Source organism: Lepisosteus oculatus, chromosome 1 (genome assembly GCF_040954835.1).
Source record: "Lepisosteus oculatus isolate fLepOcu1 chromosome 1, fLepOcu1.hap2, whole genome shotgun sequence".
NCBI classification, from domain to species: Eukaryota; Metazoa; Chordata; class Actinopteri; order Semionotiformes; family Lepisosteidae; genus Lepisosteus; species Lepisosteus oculatus.
The window spans coordinates 29,072,591-29,088,333 of NC_090696.1; the positions used below are offsets into that span (position 1 = coordinate 29,072,591).

General features: G+C 44.0%; 1 protein-coding gene and 1 long non-coding RNA gene across 2 annotated transcripts; both read right to left on the reverse strand.

The window, feature by feature from the left end:
• Positions 1–2,825: 2,825 nt before the first annotated feature.
• On the reverse strand, positions 2,826–6,086 carry gpr187a (G protein-coupled receptor 187a). Its single transcript, XM_006629569.3, has 4 exons — positions 6,005–6,086; positions 5,659–5,918; positions 5,059–5,235; positions 2,826–3,507 (listed from the first exon to the last, which is right to left on the reverse strand). Exons 2-4 carry the CDS (start codon positions 5,910–5,912, stop codon positions 2,826–2,828), a joined length of 1,113 nt encoding a protein of 370 aa, XP_006629632.2. The 5' UTR covers positions 5,913–5,918; positions 6,005–6,086.
• Positions 6,087–12,677: 6,591 nt separating this feature from the next.
• On the reverse strand, positions 12,678–13,739 carry LOC138238415 (uncharacterized). Its single transcript, XR_011189438.1, has 3 exons — positions 13,539–13,739; positions 13,270–13,390; positions 12,678–12,972 (listed from the first exon to the last, which is right to left on the reverse strand). It is a non-coding gene; the product is annotated as an uncharacterized lncRNA (long non-coding RNA).
• Between the last annotated feature and the right edge of the window lie 2,004 nt (positions 13,740–15,743).

A 15,743-nucleotide genomic window follows, 5' to 3' on the forward strand; every position in this document is an offset into this window, starting at 1 on the left:
TGGTCCTGTAATTGGCTGCATCCATCTTCCCCTCAATTTTAACCATCTTCCCTGTCCCTGCTGAAGAAAAGCAGGCCCAAACCATGATGCTGCCACCACCATGTTTGACAGTGGGGATGGTGTGTTGAGGGTGATGAGCTGTGTTGCTTTTACGCCAAACATATCGTTTTGCATTGTGGCCAAAAAGTTCGATTTTGGTTTCATCTGACCAGAGCACCTTCTTCCACATGTTTGGGGTGTCTCCCAGGTGGCTTGTGGCAAACTTTAGACGAGACTTTTTATGGATATCTTTGAGAAATGGCTTTCTTCTTGCCACTCTTCCATAAAGGCCAGATTTGTGCAGTGTAAGACTGATTGTTGTCCTATGGACAGACTCTCCCACCTCAGCTGTAGTTCTCTGCAGTTCATCCAGAGTGATCATGGGCCTCTTGGCTGCATCTCTGATCAGTCTTCTCCTTGTCTGAGCTGAAAGTTTAGAGGGACGGCCAGGTCTTGGTAGATTTGCAGTGGTCTGATACTCCTTCCATTTCAAGATGATCGCTTGCACAGTGCTCCTTGGGATGTTTGAAGCTTGGGAAATCTTTTTGTATCCAAATCCGGCTTTAAACTTCTCCACAACAGTATTACGGACCTGCCTGGTGTGTTCCTTGGTCTTCATGATGCTCTCTGCGCTTTCAACAGAACCTTGAGACTATCACAGAGCAGGTGCATTTATACAGAGACTTGATTACACACAGGTGGATTCTATTTATCACCATCAGTCATTTAGGACAACATTGGATCATTCAGAGATCCTCGCTGAACTTCTGGAGTGAGTTTGCTGCACTGAAAGTAAAGGGGCCGAATAATTTTGCACGCCCCACTTTTCATTTTTTTATTAGTTAAAAAAGTTTCAAAAATCCAATAGATTTCGTTCCACTTCACAATTGTGTCCCACTTGTTGGTGATTCTTCACATAAAATAAAAAAATTATATCTTTATGTTTGAAGCCTGAAATGTGGCAAAAGGTTGAAAAGTTCAAGGGGGCCGAATACTTTCGCAAGGCACTGTATATTCTCATGTGGGTATAATAAGGGTGTGGAGTATATAAAGGGTAATGCAGATTTCTGATATGCAATGATGGAAGTAGAACAGATATCTGATCAGCACTGGGTAAAGATAATTGATCATTACCTTCATCCCAGGTAGAAGGACAAGGAAGATGATCTTGGACATGGACACTGGGACACTAAACTCACGTCAGTTGACTGAAACACGATCCCTGCTAATGAGGACTGATTTGTACAGTATATAAACACCACGACTGCAAACTCATCAGCAAATTTCCTCTCCAAGCAATGCGCCTTCAGAGGTGGGAAAACTAAATCGGTTACAATCCTTCACAGGGCTGCTGCGATGAATGTATCATGTCATGCAGTGCTAGTGCCTGCTGGGAGAGAACGGAGCCCAACACGCAACACATTTCTGTTTTGTGACTCATAAAATAGGTCTCATGTCAAAATACATTTATTTTCTGTACAGAATTCAGTCAGACCAGGTGCACAATGTAGCTACATGATTTAAAACGAAGACTCCTGCAGGGTCCTTCATTTGGGGGAAAAAATAAAAAAAAACAGGCTACTAAACTACCTTGTAGCTGCTGGTCAACACAGTGTGCGTCTGTGGGCTCTCCAGGGTCCGAGGAGGTCTCTCCACAGAAGCTCCTGCTTTTCCTGATGTCAGGTCTGTCTGGGGCTTTTTCCTGCCTTTGCTTACTGGACGGGCCGAGTGGGAGGTGGTGTGCACGGAGCTGCAGTCTCGACAGTGTTGGGGCTGGTCACGCTGTGGCTCTGGGCTCACTTCTGGCAGAAGTGCCAGGACTTCTGTACAGCGGTAAATGACACAGGCTATAGTGAGACAGGGTCAAAAGCTAAGGAAAGTACTGTATAAAAGAGAGGCCTGCAGTGGCTGACACAGGAGGTTGCGTTCTTGTCTGGAGTGCAGGAAAGCACTGTTTACACCCTGAGCCCTGTCTTGAAGAGGTGCTTTAGTCTTTGTTCAGAGCTGGAACAGGTCGAGCTGGCCCTTCCCCAGGACACAGCTCAGGAACACACAAAAGATAATGAAAACAGAATCTGCTCTGATGGTGCAGGTCTCTTCCATCCACTTCACCGTGAGCAGTGTGGTTAATTGAATACCACTCTTGGATCCAAAGTGAACAAGAAACTGGGGAAAAAGAATTGTTTTACTGTATAGACAGGGTATTGCTAATGTATAGGAACAGCTGGACTGTTTGAATATGTCTGATCTTCACATTGTAAAAAATAAAATGGAAACAACTGATGTATAAAATGGTTGATGTTCCATATAACACTGCCTTTTTACAGGTATTCCTGTGTACATAAGCACCCTGAAGCCTCATTGTCTTTTACGAGAGAGAAAGGACAGAGACTTGAGAGTGTCCTGGAGTGCACACTGTCTGGGCCATTGTCAGGCAGCTACGGTATCTAGTCCAATACCATTCATGCTTTGTGATACCGTGCTTGTCCAACCCCTTTGAACATTGCTTGGTGTTCACGATGAGGACGATGTAAAGGAACATCCGCAACAGATGTCACTGATGTCTTAAGAGTTCTGATATTTTTCTATTCACGCCCTGTCAGTAGGAGTGTGTTTCCCACAGTTCAAGACGCAGGTGTCAGCACTGCACAGTTGGAGAATGCCCCTCAGCCAGCATGTTTGAGTGATGCCGACCCAAAGAGCAGGAGAAGAGAGCCCACAGCTACAGCAGTGGGACGTCAGCGGAGTCCATTTCCCTTGGGGGTTGGGGGTTCCGACACGCCGGTTCACTGGCCCTTCAGCGTCAGTGTGGCACTGGGCAGGGCCGTGGTCTTGTTGCTGTACTCGGGGTCCTGCGCGGTGCGAGAGAAGGTGACGATGGACACCATGTCCTCGCCGATGTCCACCTGTGAGCGCCAGCGCCGGCACACCAGCAGCTTCTTGAGCGCACGCTGGAAATCGCGGTTGAGGAAGGCGTAGAGCATAGGGTTGATGGTTGAGTTGCAGTAGCCCAGCCAGGTGATGATCTTGAAGAGGCAGCTGATGGCTGGGCTCTCCCCGCCCCAGCCCCGGGCCGCCAGCCACACGTTGAGCACGAAGTAAGGCAGCCAGCACATGACGAAGACGGAGATGATGATGCTCATGGTGCGCGTGGCCTTGTTCTCCAGCTGCAGGTTGTTGGGCCGCCGGCTGTCGGGGTGGTAGTGCAGGTCCAGGGTCTGAGAGACGATGCGGGTGGCCTTGAGGCGAGAGGCGCGGTAGATGAAGAAGTACATGGTGCACATGATGAGGAAGGGGATGTAGAACGCCAGCGCCGAAGCCACGATGGCAAAGGTCCAGTTGGTGACAAAGACGCAGTCGTGCCCCGAGTCGTAGGCCAGGCCCGGGATTTCGTTCCAGCCCTGCATTACTGGAAGGAAGGAGATCAGAGACGAGTACACCCAGATCGTCACCGTCATCACAATACACCTGGACAAAGGGAAACGGAGAAATAGAGATATTATAGATGTACTGTGCAAATTCCCGTCTCTATTACAACTAGAAAACACTCTGTATCGAAACCCTGCCAAAGCGAGGGAGAAACATGGGAGCCGAACTGTATCTTAATTAGACAGGCTTGCCTTTGAGGCACAGTGGTCAGTCTAGGAAGGTGTCTGGGAAGATCAATACTGCTGACATGACAGCAGCACACAGCCTGAGGCAGGGACATCTTGCTCTCTGTGTCACTTGATACAAAAAGGTTTTGTTTTTGTTCATGAAAAACCATTTGCACACACTAAATACAATAAGTATCAGTCTGTTGAGTTTTATTTTAGGGTTAAGGGTGATGGTTGTAAGGAAGACTACAAGCCAGTTAAGAGTTAGAGAAGGAGGTAAGGTTATATTACAGGTTTAGGTTGTAGCTTGACTTAAGGTTAAAACTTGGTTAGGCTTAAGATTAGGGTTAGTGTTGGAGAGTTGAGAGGTTTAAGGTTGGGGTTAGGATTTAGGACCAGTGGTAGGGTTGGGGCTAGACTTAGGGCAAAAGCTTGAATTAGTATTAACAACTAACAGTAAGGCTGGAGCTAAGGTTGCAACAGAGGATGGGTTTGTCTTGGACTGAAGGGAGAGCATGGAGGACATGAAGCAGTAGGGTAAGGGCTACATAAATTTGTAAGGCTGTGGTAAATTCTAAGGCTGATGTTAAAATTTGAGCTGCTGTCTCAGCTGGGTTGGAGATGCAGCTAGTGCTGTTATTAAGTCAGGGTTAAGCTTTACATCTAGGATAATGTGAGGTTGGACTCAGGGTTTGAGCCAGGTTCAGAATTAGGGCGAGAGTCCCTTTTGGAACTAGAGTTAAGGGTGAAGTTAGGGTTAGGGTTGCAACTAGTAGTTTAATTAAAGGTTGAAGTTAAACTCTCCACACCACTGGACTTGTACTGCAGGGAGACAGAGAGGGGTCAGGGGTCACTCTCCACACCACTGGACTGATACTGCAGGAAGACAGAGAGGGGATATAGTTCAGATTGGGGTGAAATAGATAATTACAAAATGTTGCATAATTGTCCTCCCATATAAAGTCTCCTGACTGAAGTGTTTCACTGTAGTAGTACAAGCCAGGTGTAAACCTAGGTTTAAAAATGCTTTAGCATGATTTAAACCAACACTCAAAAGAAGATTAGGGTTTCTCTTGTTCATAGTTTACAGGTTTAATAACATTAAAATAAAGCCACAGCAGATCAGTATGGAAAAATATAATTCTTAGTGCCCCATAGAGTTAAAATTTTTGCTTATGGATATTTATGATCATCAAATAAGGTGAGGCACTAACTATAGTATGGTACTATGTTTATGCTATGAATTATGTTTGCATTCTGTACTGTAAAAGAGTAAGGTTTATGCTTTCTTAACAATACCCAGATCACGTGACATTTTCTTTCAGAATCAGAGCAGCTTTGGAAAGCTGCTTTCTGAGCAAAGTGGAAGTGTATGAACAGCATGTTTCAAGCCCTGTGTTTACACTGTGGAGAGCTTGCTGACCTGCGCCGGGACATCCTCCGAGGGTAGTGGTAGGGAGTGACCACCGAGCAGTAGCGGTCCAAGCTGATGAAGCACAGTGTGACGATGGAGGCAGTGCAGAACAGCACGTCGAAGGATATCCACATCTTACAGAAATGCTCCCCAAACAGCCACACCCCTGTCACCTCATAGATGATACTGCAGGGAGACAGAGAGGGGGCAGGGTTACTCTCCACTCCTCTGAGTCACCAGAAGGGAGTAGATCTCTGAAGGTAGCCAAATGCAGACAGCACCCCCTGGTCACCAGAACGGAGCAGATTCCAGACCACAACCCCTGGTCACCAGAAGGGAGCAGATCGCCGACCGCACTCTCCTGTCACCAGAAGGGAGCAGATCCCCGACCACAACCCCTGGTCACCAGGGGGGAGCAGATCCCCGACCACAACCCCTGGTCACCAGGGGGGAGCAGATCCCCGACCACAACCCCTGGTCACCAGAAGGGAGCAGATCCCAGACCACAACCCCTGGTCACCAGAAGGGAGCAGATTCCAGACCACACACCCCCTGGTCACCTGAAGGGAGCAGATCCCAGACTGCAGCCCTTTCCCAGCCCCAGCTCACCTGAAGGGCATGACGAGGCAGGCCACCAGCAGGTCAGCCATGGCCAGGGACATGATGAACATGTAGGTGACGGTGCGCAGCCGGCGCTCCACGGCTGGGCAGATGAACACCACTGTGTTCCCCAGGAAGGTCACTAGGTCAATCAGCGTGAGCAGAACACCCACGGCCACCTGTGGGGGGGCGATATCCAGCTCTGCCAGTGAGGACGCCACGGACAGGTTGGCCAGCCAGGAGGAATTCCTGTTCAGGAACATGGTCCCCTGCAGGGACACAGGTATACAGGTGCTGTGAGAGTCTGGACTGTGATACAGTGATCTCTTCCTTCATCAAGTCACTGAAATCTCACCTGTTCTGCTTTAGCCTTTCTTGTAATGGATGACTTTTTATCTGCACAGGGCCCTCGAGATGTCCGAATATTGGTGACACTATAAAATAAAATATTGATGAGTTATTAATGAACTGCATTTGCAGACTTTATATATTAAGGCAACACCAGCAACCAGAAATATAAAGTGGTTAGTTCATCATGAGTGAATTTATACAGTATTGAAATGTGTGTGAAATTCAGAAGTCATGAAATCTGTCATTTTCTGGCTGAATCGAAACCATAGGTACAGCAAACCCTACAACTACTGCAGCCTATATATGTTAAATGTCTCAAAGGACAGAGGATTTAAAAACTCAGCATCCGAGAATGCAGTGCTTTCAAAATCTATACAGGCAATGTCCTTAGCAACAACAGCTCACTGGGCCAAAGAGCTTCCTGGTATATGTGTCAGTAAGCAGACGGAATAGCACTGTGGATGGGTTTGCCCCCAGTAATGCTGGTCCCCATTCATACAAGCTGGAGAAACTGGGGTAAAGTACCTCACTCAAGGTTCAACAGCAGTGTCTGCAAAAGGGACTCAAGCCTACAACCCACCAATCCTGAGTCCAGAGACTTGTCCACCACATTACACTGCCCTTGTGAAATCTGTATAAAACTGAGAGACTCCCTACAAAATACTCTCTTCTATGTACTTCCAGAATGGGAACGAATGACTGAAACGAATATGCAAATGTTAGTAGGAGCCTCACCAATGATAGATGCAACCCTTCCAAAGCTAATTTGTGCCTCTTCAGAAGCGAAACAGAACAGCTGATTACTAGAATGATGTCAATTTAAATGAAGAAAAATGGAGCTGCGTGAGTTCTGCATTATGAGAGGAAGCATAGAGCTGGATGTGCGATTTCATTGCTTGCTTGTGCCTCTCAATGTAACAGTATAATTCTTTGTCAGATAGCAAACGAGAAAGAGAAGGAGTTCACTGAGAAAGAGCCCACACTGATATATAGCCAAGCTGGTTGAACAAATCACTCTTTCTAGATAAAATGTACATATGCAAATCTATCCATCCATGTTCTAACTACCTCTTCCAATTCAGGGACACAGGGAAGCTGGAGCCTGTGTCGGCTAGTGTAGGGCACAAGGCAGGGTACGAGTACACTGTAGACAGGACACCAGTCTACTGCAGGGCAAACACACAGACACACCTAAGGCCAATTTTCCCTACCAGCCAGTTTACCTACATGTACAAGTATGTTTTTGGACAGTGGAAATAAAACAGGAGCACCTAGAGAAAATGCACAGGAACATTGGGAGAACATAACTCTTTGTAGATAGCACCCCAGGTCCAGAATTGAACCCAGGGCCCTAGTGCTGCAAGGCAGCAATGCTAACCACTACACCACTGTGTTTTTTTAAAAAGTGCACATACTTTAAAAACATTCACACTATACAGGCTATGAGCATGTCACACAACCAATACTTTATCACAATCTGAAATTCATTCCACTGTCTTGTGAGGGAAGCTGGTCCAGACAAAATGCCTGCCCTGTATGGACTACATTCCCCAGAATCCTCTAGGGAATGAGCAGATGCTTCAGCCACATGATCAGTTACAGAAAGGTAATTTGAAGGTGAGGTTTCCTGAGTCAGTTGGTTAGTTAGCTGGTTGATGAATCTGCTAGCTGAAGGCCAGAAGGCAGGTAATCTTGATGCATTTTCACCTGGAAGACAGATACTATGTGCGCAGGCAGGGCTGGCCCTAGCTTTTTGGGAGTCCTTGGCAAGATTTTGAAAAGGGGCCCCTGGAGATCACAATTTACTCACACACTACTATTATCAGCTCCCACCCCAACCTTACTGTACTATTTAGAACAATTAAAAAACTAGAAAACTTTGAAAAAGACCTGATAAATAACTTAAACAAGAAGCACACATTTTACAGAGATGACATTTTAACACTGAAAGTAATAACATGAAACAAGAAGCTGTTAACTTCAACCACTTCAAGGAGTCTGTCTCTAGCTACAAAACGTGTACCATTCACTAGTTACATGGATCCGACAGACTCAAAACTAAATGAAATACAAATGCGTTATTACAGTTACTTGATTTGGAAGAACTGTTTGGAGATCTCTGATCCTGCTTCCTTTTCTCAGTGCCCAATAGGTTCATCCTCTTGGAGGACGATGTGCGTTTACTAGTTACAACTACATGATTTAAATTAAAAACCATTACAATACAGATTGCAATGCATGTAAAAAGTCACATGTAATGTTTCACTACAAGTAATTAGATGTAATGGAATGATTAATAAAACTGATCTTCACAACATAATTAAGTTTCTGAAATTAAATGAATGGCATTTGGTATAACAGCAGCTGAAACCGCACTGATATTATCATCTAATGAGAATCATTTAATAATAATAATTGCTTACACTTATATAGCGCTTTTCTGGACACTCCACTCAAAGCACTTTACAGGTAGTGGGGACTCCCCTCCACCACCACCAATGTGCAGCACCCACCTGGATTTACATTAACATACTATATCAACAGTGAAATAAACTACTACACTTACATTCACAGATAATAATATTATTAATTTAAAACTAACAAACTTCAACTGCCTAGAGTAGCACAGCAGCAACAGAAAGAGCCATTGGAAGGAATTTCGGACTCACATTTGAATGTGTTGATTATAATAAAAATGTTGTGCTGCACATTGAGGGGGCCCCCTGGTGGCCTCGGGGCCCTAGGGAGTGATCTAGTTCTCCTACATCAAGGACCGGTGCTGTGCCCAGGTATGGAAGTCAAAGAAACTCAGAGGGCTTGATTTTTGGATGTCTGAGTGACATTGAAGATTTGATTTTTTGAAGCCTAAATAACTCTTAGCCAGGGAGCCGAGCAAGCCTAGCCATTCGTTCAGAGAAGAACTAGGCTTTGGATTTCAAGGGCCAGGGTTTGGTTTCCTCTCTGTGTAAATAAAGCACACTAGTTTTGAACCTTGTAGCTGTGTGGTGGTGTCTGTTGGGTGAGACCTGCTTATTTTAAGACTCCAGAGGTACAAGTACAAAAAAGTCATGATGGAATAGTGTTATAAGCAAATAACTTTGGGATATCTTGGGATAAAAAGCAAGAAACCTTCAATACCTAGGAGGAACACAAGACAAAACACTAAGAAACGAATTCTAAGTACAGTACGTTTTGGAAGTGTCCATCAAATTTGTTTCGCAATGCCAAAGTGGTCACACAGTTTGCTGCTCTCACAGCATCTTCAGTGTCTGTACTGCTGAACACTGATAGCACTGACGTTAGGCTGCTGTCTCAGGTGTTGAAAGCCTTTCACCACATGGTGACCAGTGAGTACTGATCAAGTATTAAGGTCATTGTAACTGCAGTGCAGACACAACTCAATTGAATTTGCAAAATGATGGGACGTCCAGATGTATTTTTCTCTTGAGGGGGTAACCAAGTACCAGGCATTTTTATCAACTTCAGTATACAGTAAGTCCTTGAAGCTGTTTAATTATGCACCTGAAACTGTATTAACCAAACAATTAAAGATTTGGATACAGGGGAAATCCTGACCTGCAACGGACTGGAAAAGTAGTGTTTGACTACACCTCAATTACAATATCTACAGTAAAAGTACCAAAATGTGCTTTACTGTCTCAAAGAACCAAAAAGGCCTCCAGTCTCTTCAACCTGCAGGAATAGAGATCCATAATATTTGTCTGTGGTGTGGAATGTGTCATCTTGGTCCAGCTGTTTGAATTCTCTTCACCTGGAGAACAAACTAATTAACAACAGTGAAAGGGTTCTGTGTCATCTTGCATTGCATCTTTAAAATACTGATCAGCTGTGGCATCAGCTCTGACTCGTTGTCTTGGCCACAATCAAGGTTTCTAAGGAGCAGGACCATGAGAAATGGCTGCCTTCCTCCTTATTTGGAGTCGTGCTGCATGAATGAAGCTTCCCACTTGTGCAGGAGATATATCGATACTGGCAATTTTCATGCTATTGTTAGAATTCTTTCAGTGCAGACTGATAGGATGTACTGAATATTTGCCTCAGCTCATCCAAAACCTCTCTCATGGTCTTCCCAGAACTGAAGCTGGCTTGCATCGCATTGCATTGCATTGCTGTTTCTTTAGACTGTGCCTGATACAGCTATTTTCTTCATCGATTTTGATCTTTGCTTATCCCACTGTAAAGACTCGATTGTCTGTTGCCACAAAGCACAGACTTTCAGTAATGAAAGTGATAATGTATGATAGTTATACCTTTTAATTCAGACATTTGCAATATGGGTGCAAATGTGTAAATAAAGATGCCAGCATGCAAACAATGCTTCCTGTGTCTCACACCACAAAAAACCTCTGCCTCCAGTCCTATACCTCTCGGCTGCCAGAAGGACAGCCTTCTCAACAGGCTCCTTCTCAAGAAAATGCAGAATGGACACACATGTTGAAGACTGCAAGAAATTGCATTTCAGAGACAAAATTACGTATTTTCAACGTTCATAAATCAGAATGAGGGGCCCTGGAATTCTGTTTTGGCGAGCTCTGGCACAAATGAATGACTGTGGCCAGTTCACTGGTGGTGTTTTGTGCTGAGTGGGTATCAGAGCCAGCAGCTGTTGTTTCTAAGTGGAGCCACTCTTCAGAGAAAAGAGCTAGGGATTGTATTATGCTCAAAGCTCAATTCAACAAACCTCTTGAACTTTTAGATTAATCAGCTCTAATTTGCAGGCAAGTTACAGGTTATGCGTTCTGAACAAATCAAACAAGCTTGCCTGGCATTTCCCCTCAATAGATTCCCTACTGACTGCAGTATTTGCAGACTGCAAAATCTGCAATATTGTATGAGGCAGAAGCAAGGCGAGGTGGAGATTAAGCAAACTGTTGAAGCATGACTAACAGAGCCCAACTTGCTCAGAGGGGCAGAGTGAGCCAGTATTCTCCAAATCCTTATGTCCTCCCAGTTTCTTTCCCTCTTGTATTCCTTTCCTGTGGATTGCAGGCAGAGAGCCGTGAGGAGATGGCAGGTCATCTTTGATGCCTTTAAGTGCATTTGACTTCATCTCTGGAGTCCAGGTACAGTAAGTGAGGAGCTGCCCGCTTCTGTCAGCACATCTTCCTTCTTGGTAGTTACTTCTAGTTATATAAAGTACCTTGCGACTCCTAAAATCTAGAACACCTTATATAATTTATTATTTCATTATTTTCTTTCAACCAAATCAGTAGATCAGTAAAAATGTAATGAAACTGAAACCCACAAATTAGTAAAGGAACGCTTAAAGGTTTATGCCATGCTGAAAAGAGAAGAAAAAAAATAACAGTGGAGCTTTGGCTGTGGAGCCTACTTTGGGCATGCGACATACCTGAAGAATGCTCCACCTGTAATCTTTTCAGCATGGAATAAACCTTTACTTGTTCCTTTGCAGCCTACGCAAGCTGACGCAGCTACCTACTGTACTTAAGTCACCAAGAATTAGCATACATGTACAGCAATCATATTAGGCATACAGTAGCTGCATGAAGTTTGCATGTTCTCCCTGTGTTTGCGTGGGTTATCTCCAGGTGCCCCGGTTTGCTCCCACTGTCCACAGTCCATGTGCTAACATGCTGGGAAAACTGGCCCTGGTGTGAGCGTGTGCGTCTGTGTGTCTGCCCAGCGATGGACTGGCGTCGCATCCAGGATGTAATCTACTGTATCTTGCACTCATTGATTGCTGGGATAGGCCCCACAACCCTGAATTGCACGGAGCATTTAGGAAATGGATGACTGGATATTTAGAATAAGACCTGAAATTCATTGGGGTGTAAAATATCAGTGAATCTTTAGAAATCGTCAGCTGCTAAATCTTCTAATTCTGGTGAAATCAATCAGAATGTCCCTATCTGAATACTGCTATATCCTCAGTCCAGACAGTTTCTGATGTCAAGGCATGCACCATGTTCGATTCCTCAAATATGTTAAACAGACTTCTGAATCCGGCCATTTTCTGCTGGCTATTAAGCTGAGTGACAGGCCATGTGAGGGAAACTGTCATTAGGGCACTAGTGTATTAAAACGCCACTGATCCTGACTGGGAAATCCAATCCAGAGCAGTGTAGTTAAACAGAACACAGTCTGTCAGCCCATTGTGTCACAGGACAGCGAGGAGCTGTGGCAAAGCAATTTTGGAGGTTTAGCCACCAGGGAAGCTGTAAACTGTGCAATTAAGAGGATGTGCAGTTACCCATGAGAAACCAACTTAAAAAAACAGACGCGCTCTTGGTTGAAATGACAAATTGTTTATGGTATTCTTTATATATTATGCAAACCATCTCAGTCTCTCCTATAGCTCTGACTTTAAATGTATATATAGCATAATATAGTATAACACTCCTATACAGTAGCTCTAGCCTCAAATCTCTATAATATCTCTATATCTAATATCCTATAGACTCAACATAATGAAATTCGGCTCTTGTATAGCACTGATATGATGAAATCAGTAGATTTACTTATTGTTATTTGGTTAGGTCTTGTGGATTTGGAATGCTTCATAAGTGTTTACGTCTTATAATTACAGAGTATGTCAATGATGCAGTTTAATAGACTAATTATTTATAATTAATAGGTATGTTTCCTACAAATTATTATTAATTATTATATAATTTGACTGGTTTGAGGTTACACAATTTCCTACAATATGAATATTTATTTGCACCAGCGAGGTATCCGCTATCATTGACAGATAGATCTCCTTATACGATTATGGCAAGAGCAGCCCCCCAGTGTCAAGAAACGTATCAGAAAACATTACAATATCCTCCAGTCTATAGCCAAGACTGCTCGCAGACCTGCGAACAGCCCGCCGTCGTCTCTCGCTCTCTGGTCCCTGAAGAATCTCGTCGCGCTCACCGCGACAGCCGCGGGGCAGTCCAGAGCCCCACTTTCACGCACTACCGTGGTGCAGTAACCACCAGTGATTAACTGAGCAAAACCAAAATGACAATTAAATACTTTACAGAAGTGTGTAACGTACTCCATAACATACAATACAGCCTTTCAAGCAGAGTTTAGCAAACAAAACATCTGTAGCAATCCATACTGTCCTTTAAATACTGAGCACAAACATGCGGCGTTTGAAATTTTACATTCTCCGTTTGCAGCCTATTTCCCCAGGTTTACAGTATACACCTAATAAGCCAATGCATTAATTAAACTGAATGAATTTACAAATACACAATCACAAATTATAACTGACAGATTTAGGAACTGAATACTCACCTCCACCCGCAACCTGTCCAGAAACCAGTTATCCAGTCCACGTGCGAGATGTCAACAACACCTCGATAATTGCCAGGGAGTCGAAGCCAATTAACATGAACAAATTACTTTCTAATCCGACCTGGTGAAAGCACACAGAAACATATTTAAACAATTATATCTACAGTCAAATTTTAGTTTGATGACATTAGAACATATGAAATATATCAATACAGGAACTAAATAGAGACCAAACAAGTAGCAGAAACACGGTCAAACAACAGTATTACCTATAACGAAACACGCTGTAGTACTTGCTCTGTTCCCCCCCAAAAAAGATTTTCAGCCCAATAAATCCATGCGCCGCACCAAGGCTACACCCAGTTAAGGCATCATCCACAGTCCAGTCGACTCACAAAGCATCTTCACAATGTGCCCGTCTATCTCTGCCTCTCACATCGCCACTTCTCCGCGTCAGGTAGCAGGACTGCGCTTGACTGATTGCAGCGATAGCCCCTGCTCGGTGCATCACTCTTTGTCCGCTGTGCTGGTCTTTTCTTTCCGCAAGAGGGAGCTCTGCGCATACGGTATAAAAGCTCACTCCCTACGTTCCTAAAGTATAGGTATTCCAGTTAAAGACATGAATAATAATAATAATAATAATAATAATAATAAGCTCTATCATATAAAATTTTAAACTGCCTGGATATATTAATACATTTAATCACTTTAAATGTAATGCACATTTCTGTAGACTGAGAAACAGGCATCTCAGGTGTATTTGCCAGCAGCCATGTCATCCTGCAACTCACAACTGGCAACCCACTGAAGCTAAGCAGGTGTGAGCCTGGTCAGTACCTGGATGGGAGACCTCCTGGGAAAAACTAAGGTTGCTGCTAGAAGAGGTGTTAGTGGTGCCAGCAGGAGGCGCTCACCCTGTAGTCTATGTGGGTCAAATGCCCCAATATAGTGACGGGGATACTATACTGTAAAAAGGCGCCATTCTTCATATGAGATGTAAAACTGAGGTCCTGACTCTCTGTGGTCATTAAAAATCCCAGGGTGCCTCTTGAAAGGAGTAGGGGTGTCCTGGCCAAATTTCCCATTGACCCTTACCTCCTAATAATAATAATAATAATCCCCCTCTATGAATTGGCTACATTACTCTGCTCTCCTCCCCCACTAATGTGTGGTGAGCGTTCTGGCGCACTATGGCTGCTGTCGCACATTGGTGGTGGTGGAGGGGAGTCCCCATTACCTGTACAGTGCTTTGAGTGGAGTGTCCAGAAAAGTGCTATATACATGTAAGCAATTATTATTTTTATTTTTATTATTATTAGTACACTGTTCCAACACTTTTCTCTTTACTGAGCTCTGAGACATACAGTACATAGGGCACTAGCAGGATGCTACCAAGGTAACACAGTAACACAGCTAGGCTGGGGAAGGTGAAACAGCTGCAGATAGCGGGGGCTGGCTGGGGCAGGCACGGGGGGGGGGGGGGAGGGAGCTGGCTGGGGCAGGGGGAGATGGATGGGGCAGGTGGAACAGGGGCAGATAGCCCGGGGAGGGGGGTGATGGATGGGGCAGGTGGCACAGGTAGGGATGTTCTGGGGGGGAGCTAGCGGGGGCAGGAGGGGCTGGCAGGGGGCACCTCATGCCTGTTCTGGAAATTGAGCTCGTGTTGAAGAGGGGCTCCCTGCCTGGGCAATTGTCTTGATTCCTTTTCCATTCAGCTCCTCGCAGCCCTGCACCAGTGACGTCAGCTCTAGAGCCTGTTGGAGAGAAAACAGCCACTTGCATATTTACACATTGTGAGTAATCAGTCACCTAAAAGCATGGCCACATTTTTTAAATGGATCTGTAATGATGTCTTTGTGTTATTTGCTACACATCTGTAAAAGCCCTGTGATAAAACATCACCATAAATACTAGCTGTCAGGTTTTGTATACCTGATTCTCATAAAAAACACCCTGGCCAGTAATACCAACCCCTGAGTAAATTATAGCAAATTAAATCTAATTACAAACCTTTGCTTCATTTCGAGACAAGCCAAATGTTTCTCCAGGTTTTGAACATTTTATTACAATTGAAACAGACTTGTAACCTTGTATAAATGCAAGCTGTTAATGGAATGGATAATTGTATTTTTACATTTAAGACAAATACTGTACATTTAAAAAATATATATTATTTGAATTTAGATGTATGTGTAATTGTTTCTAGTATACTGTTGATAAATGATAATGCATGTAACTTCTTTGTAAAGTTTATTTTAATTAAAGCAACAGTAATGGAAATGTGATTATACATTGTTAGTATATTCAATAATTATTTGTGATTATGCTGCAACACCTCTGATTTTATTTACATTTTGCAGATAACGAAACAAGCATCTTTACATTCTCTTCACGAGGTTCTGTAAACTTACTCAAAGACTGAAGAAAACTATAAGAGAAGAATTCTTCATATTTAATTTAAACTTACAATCAGG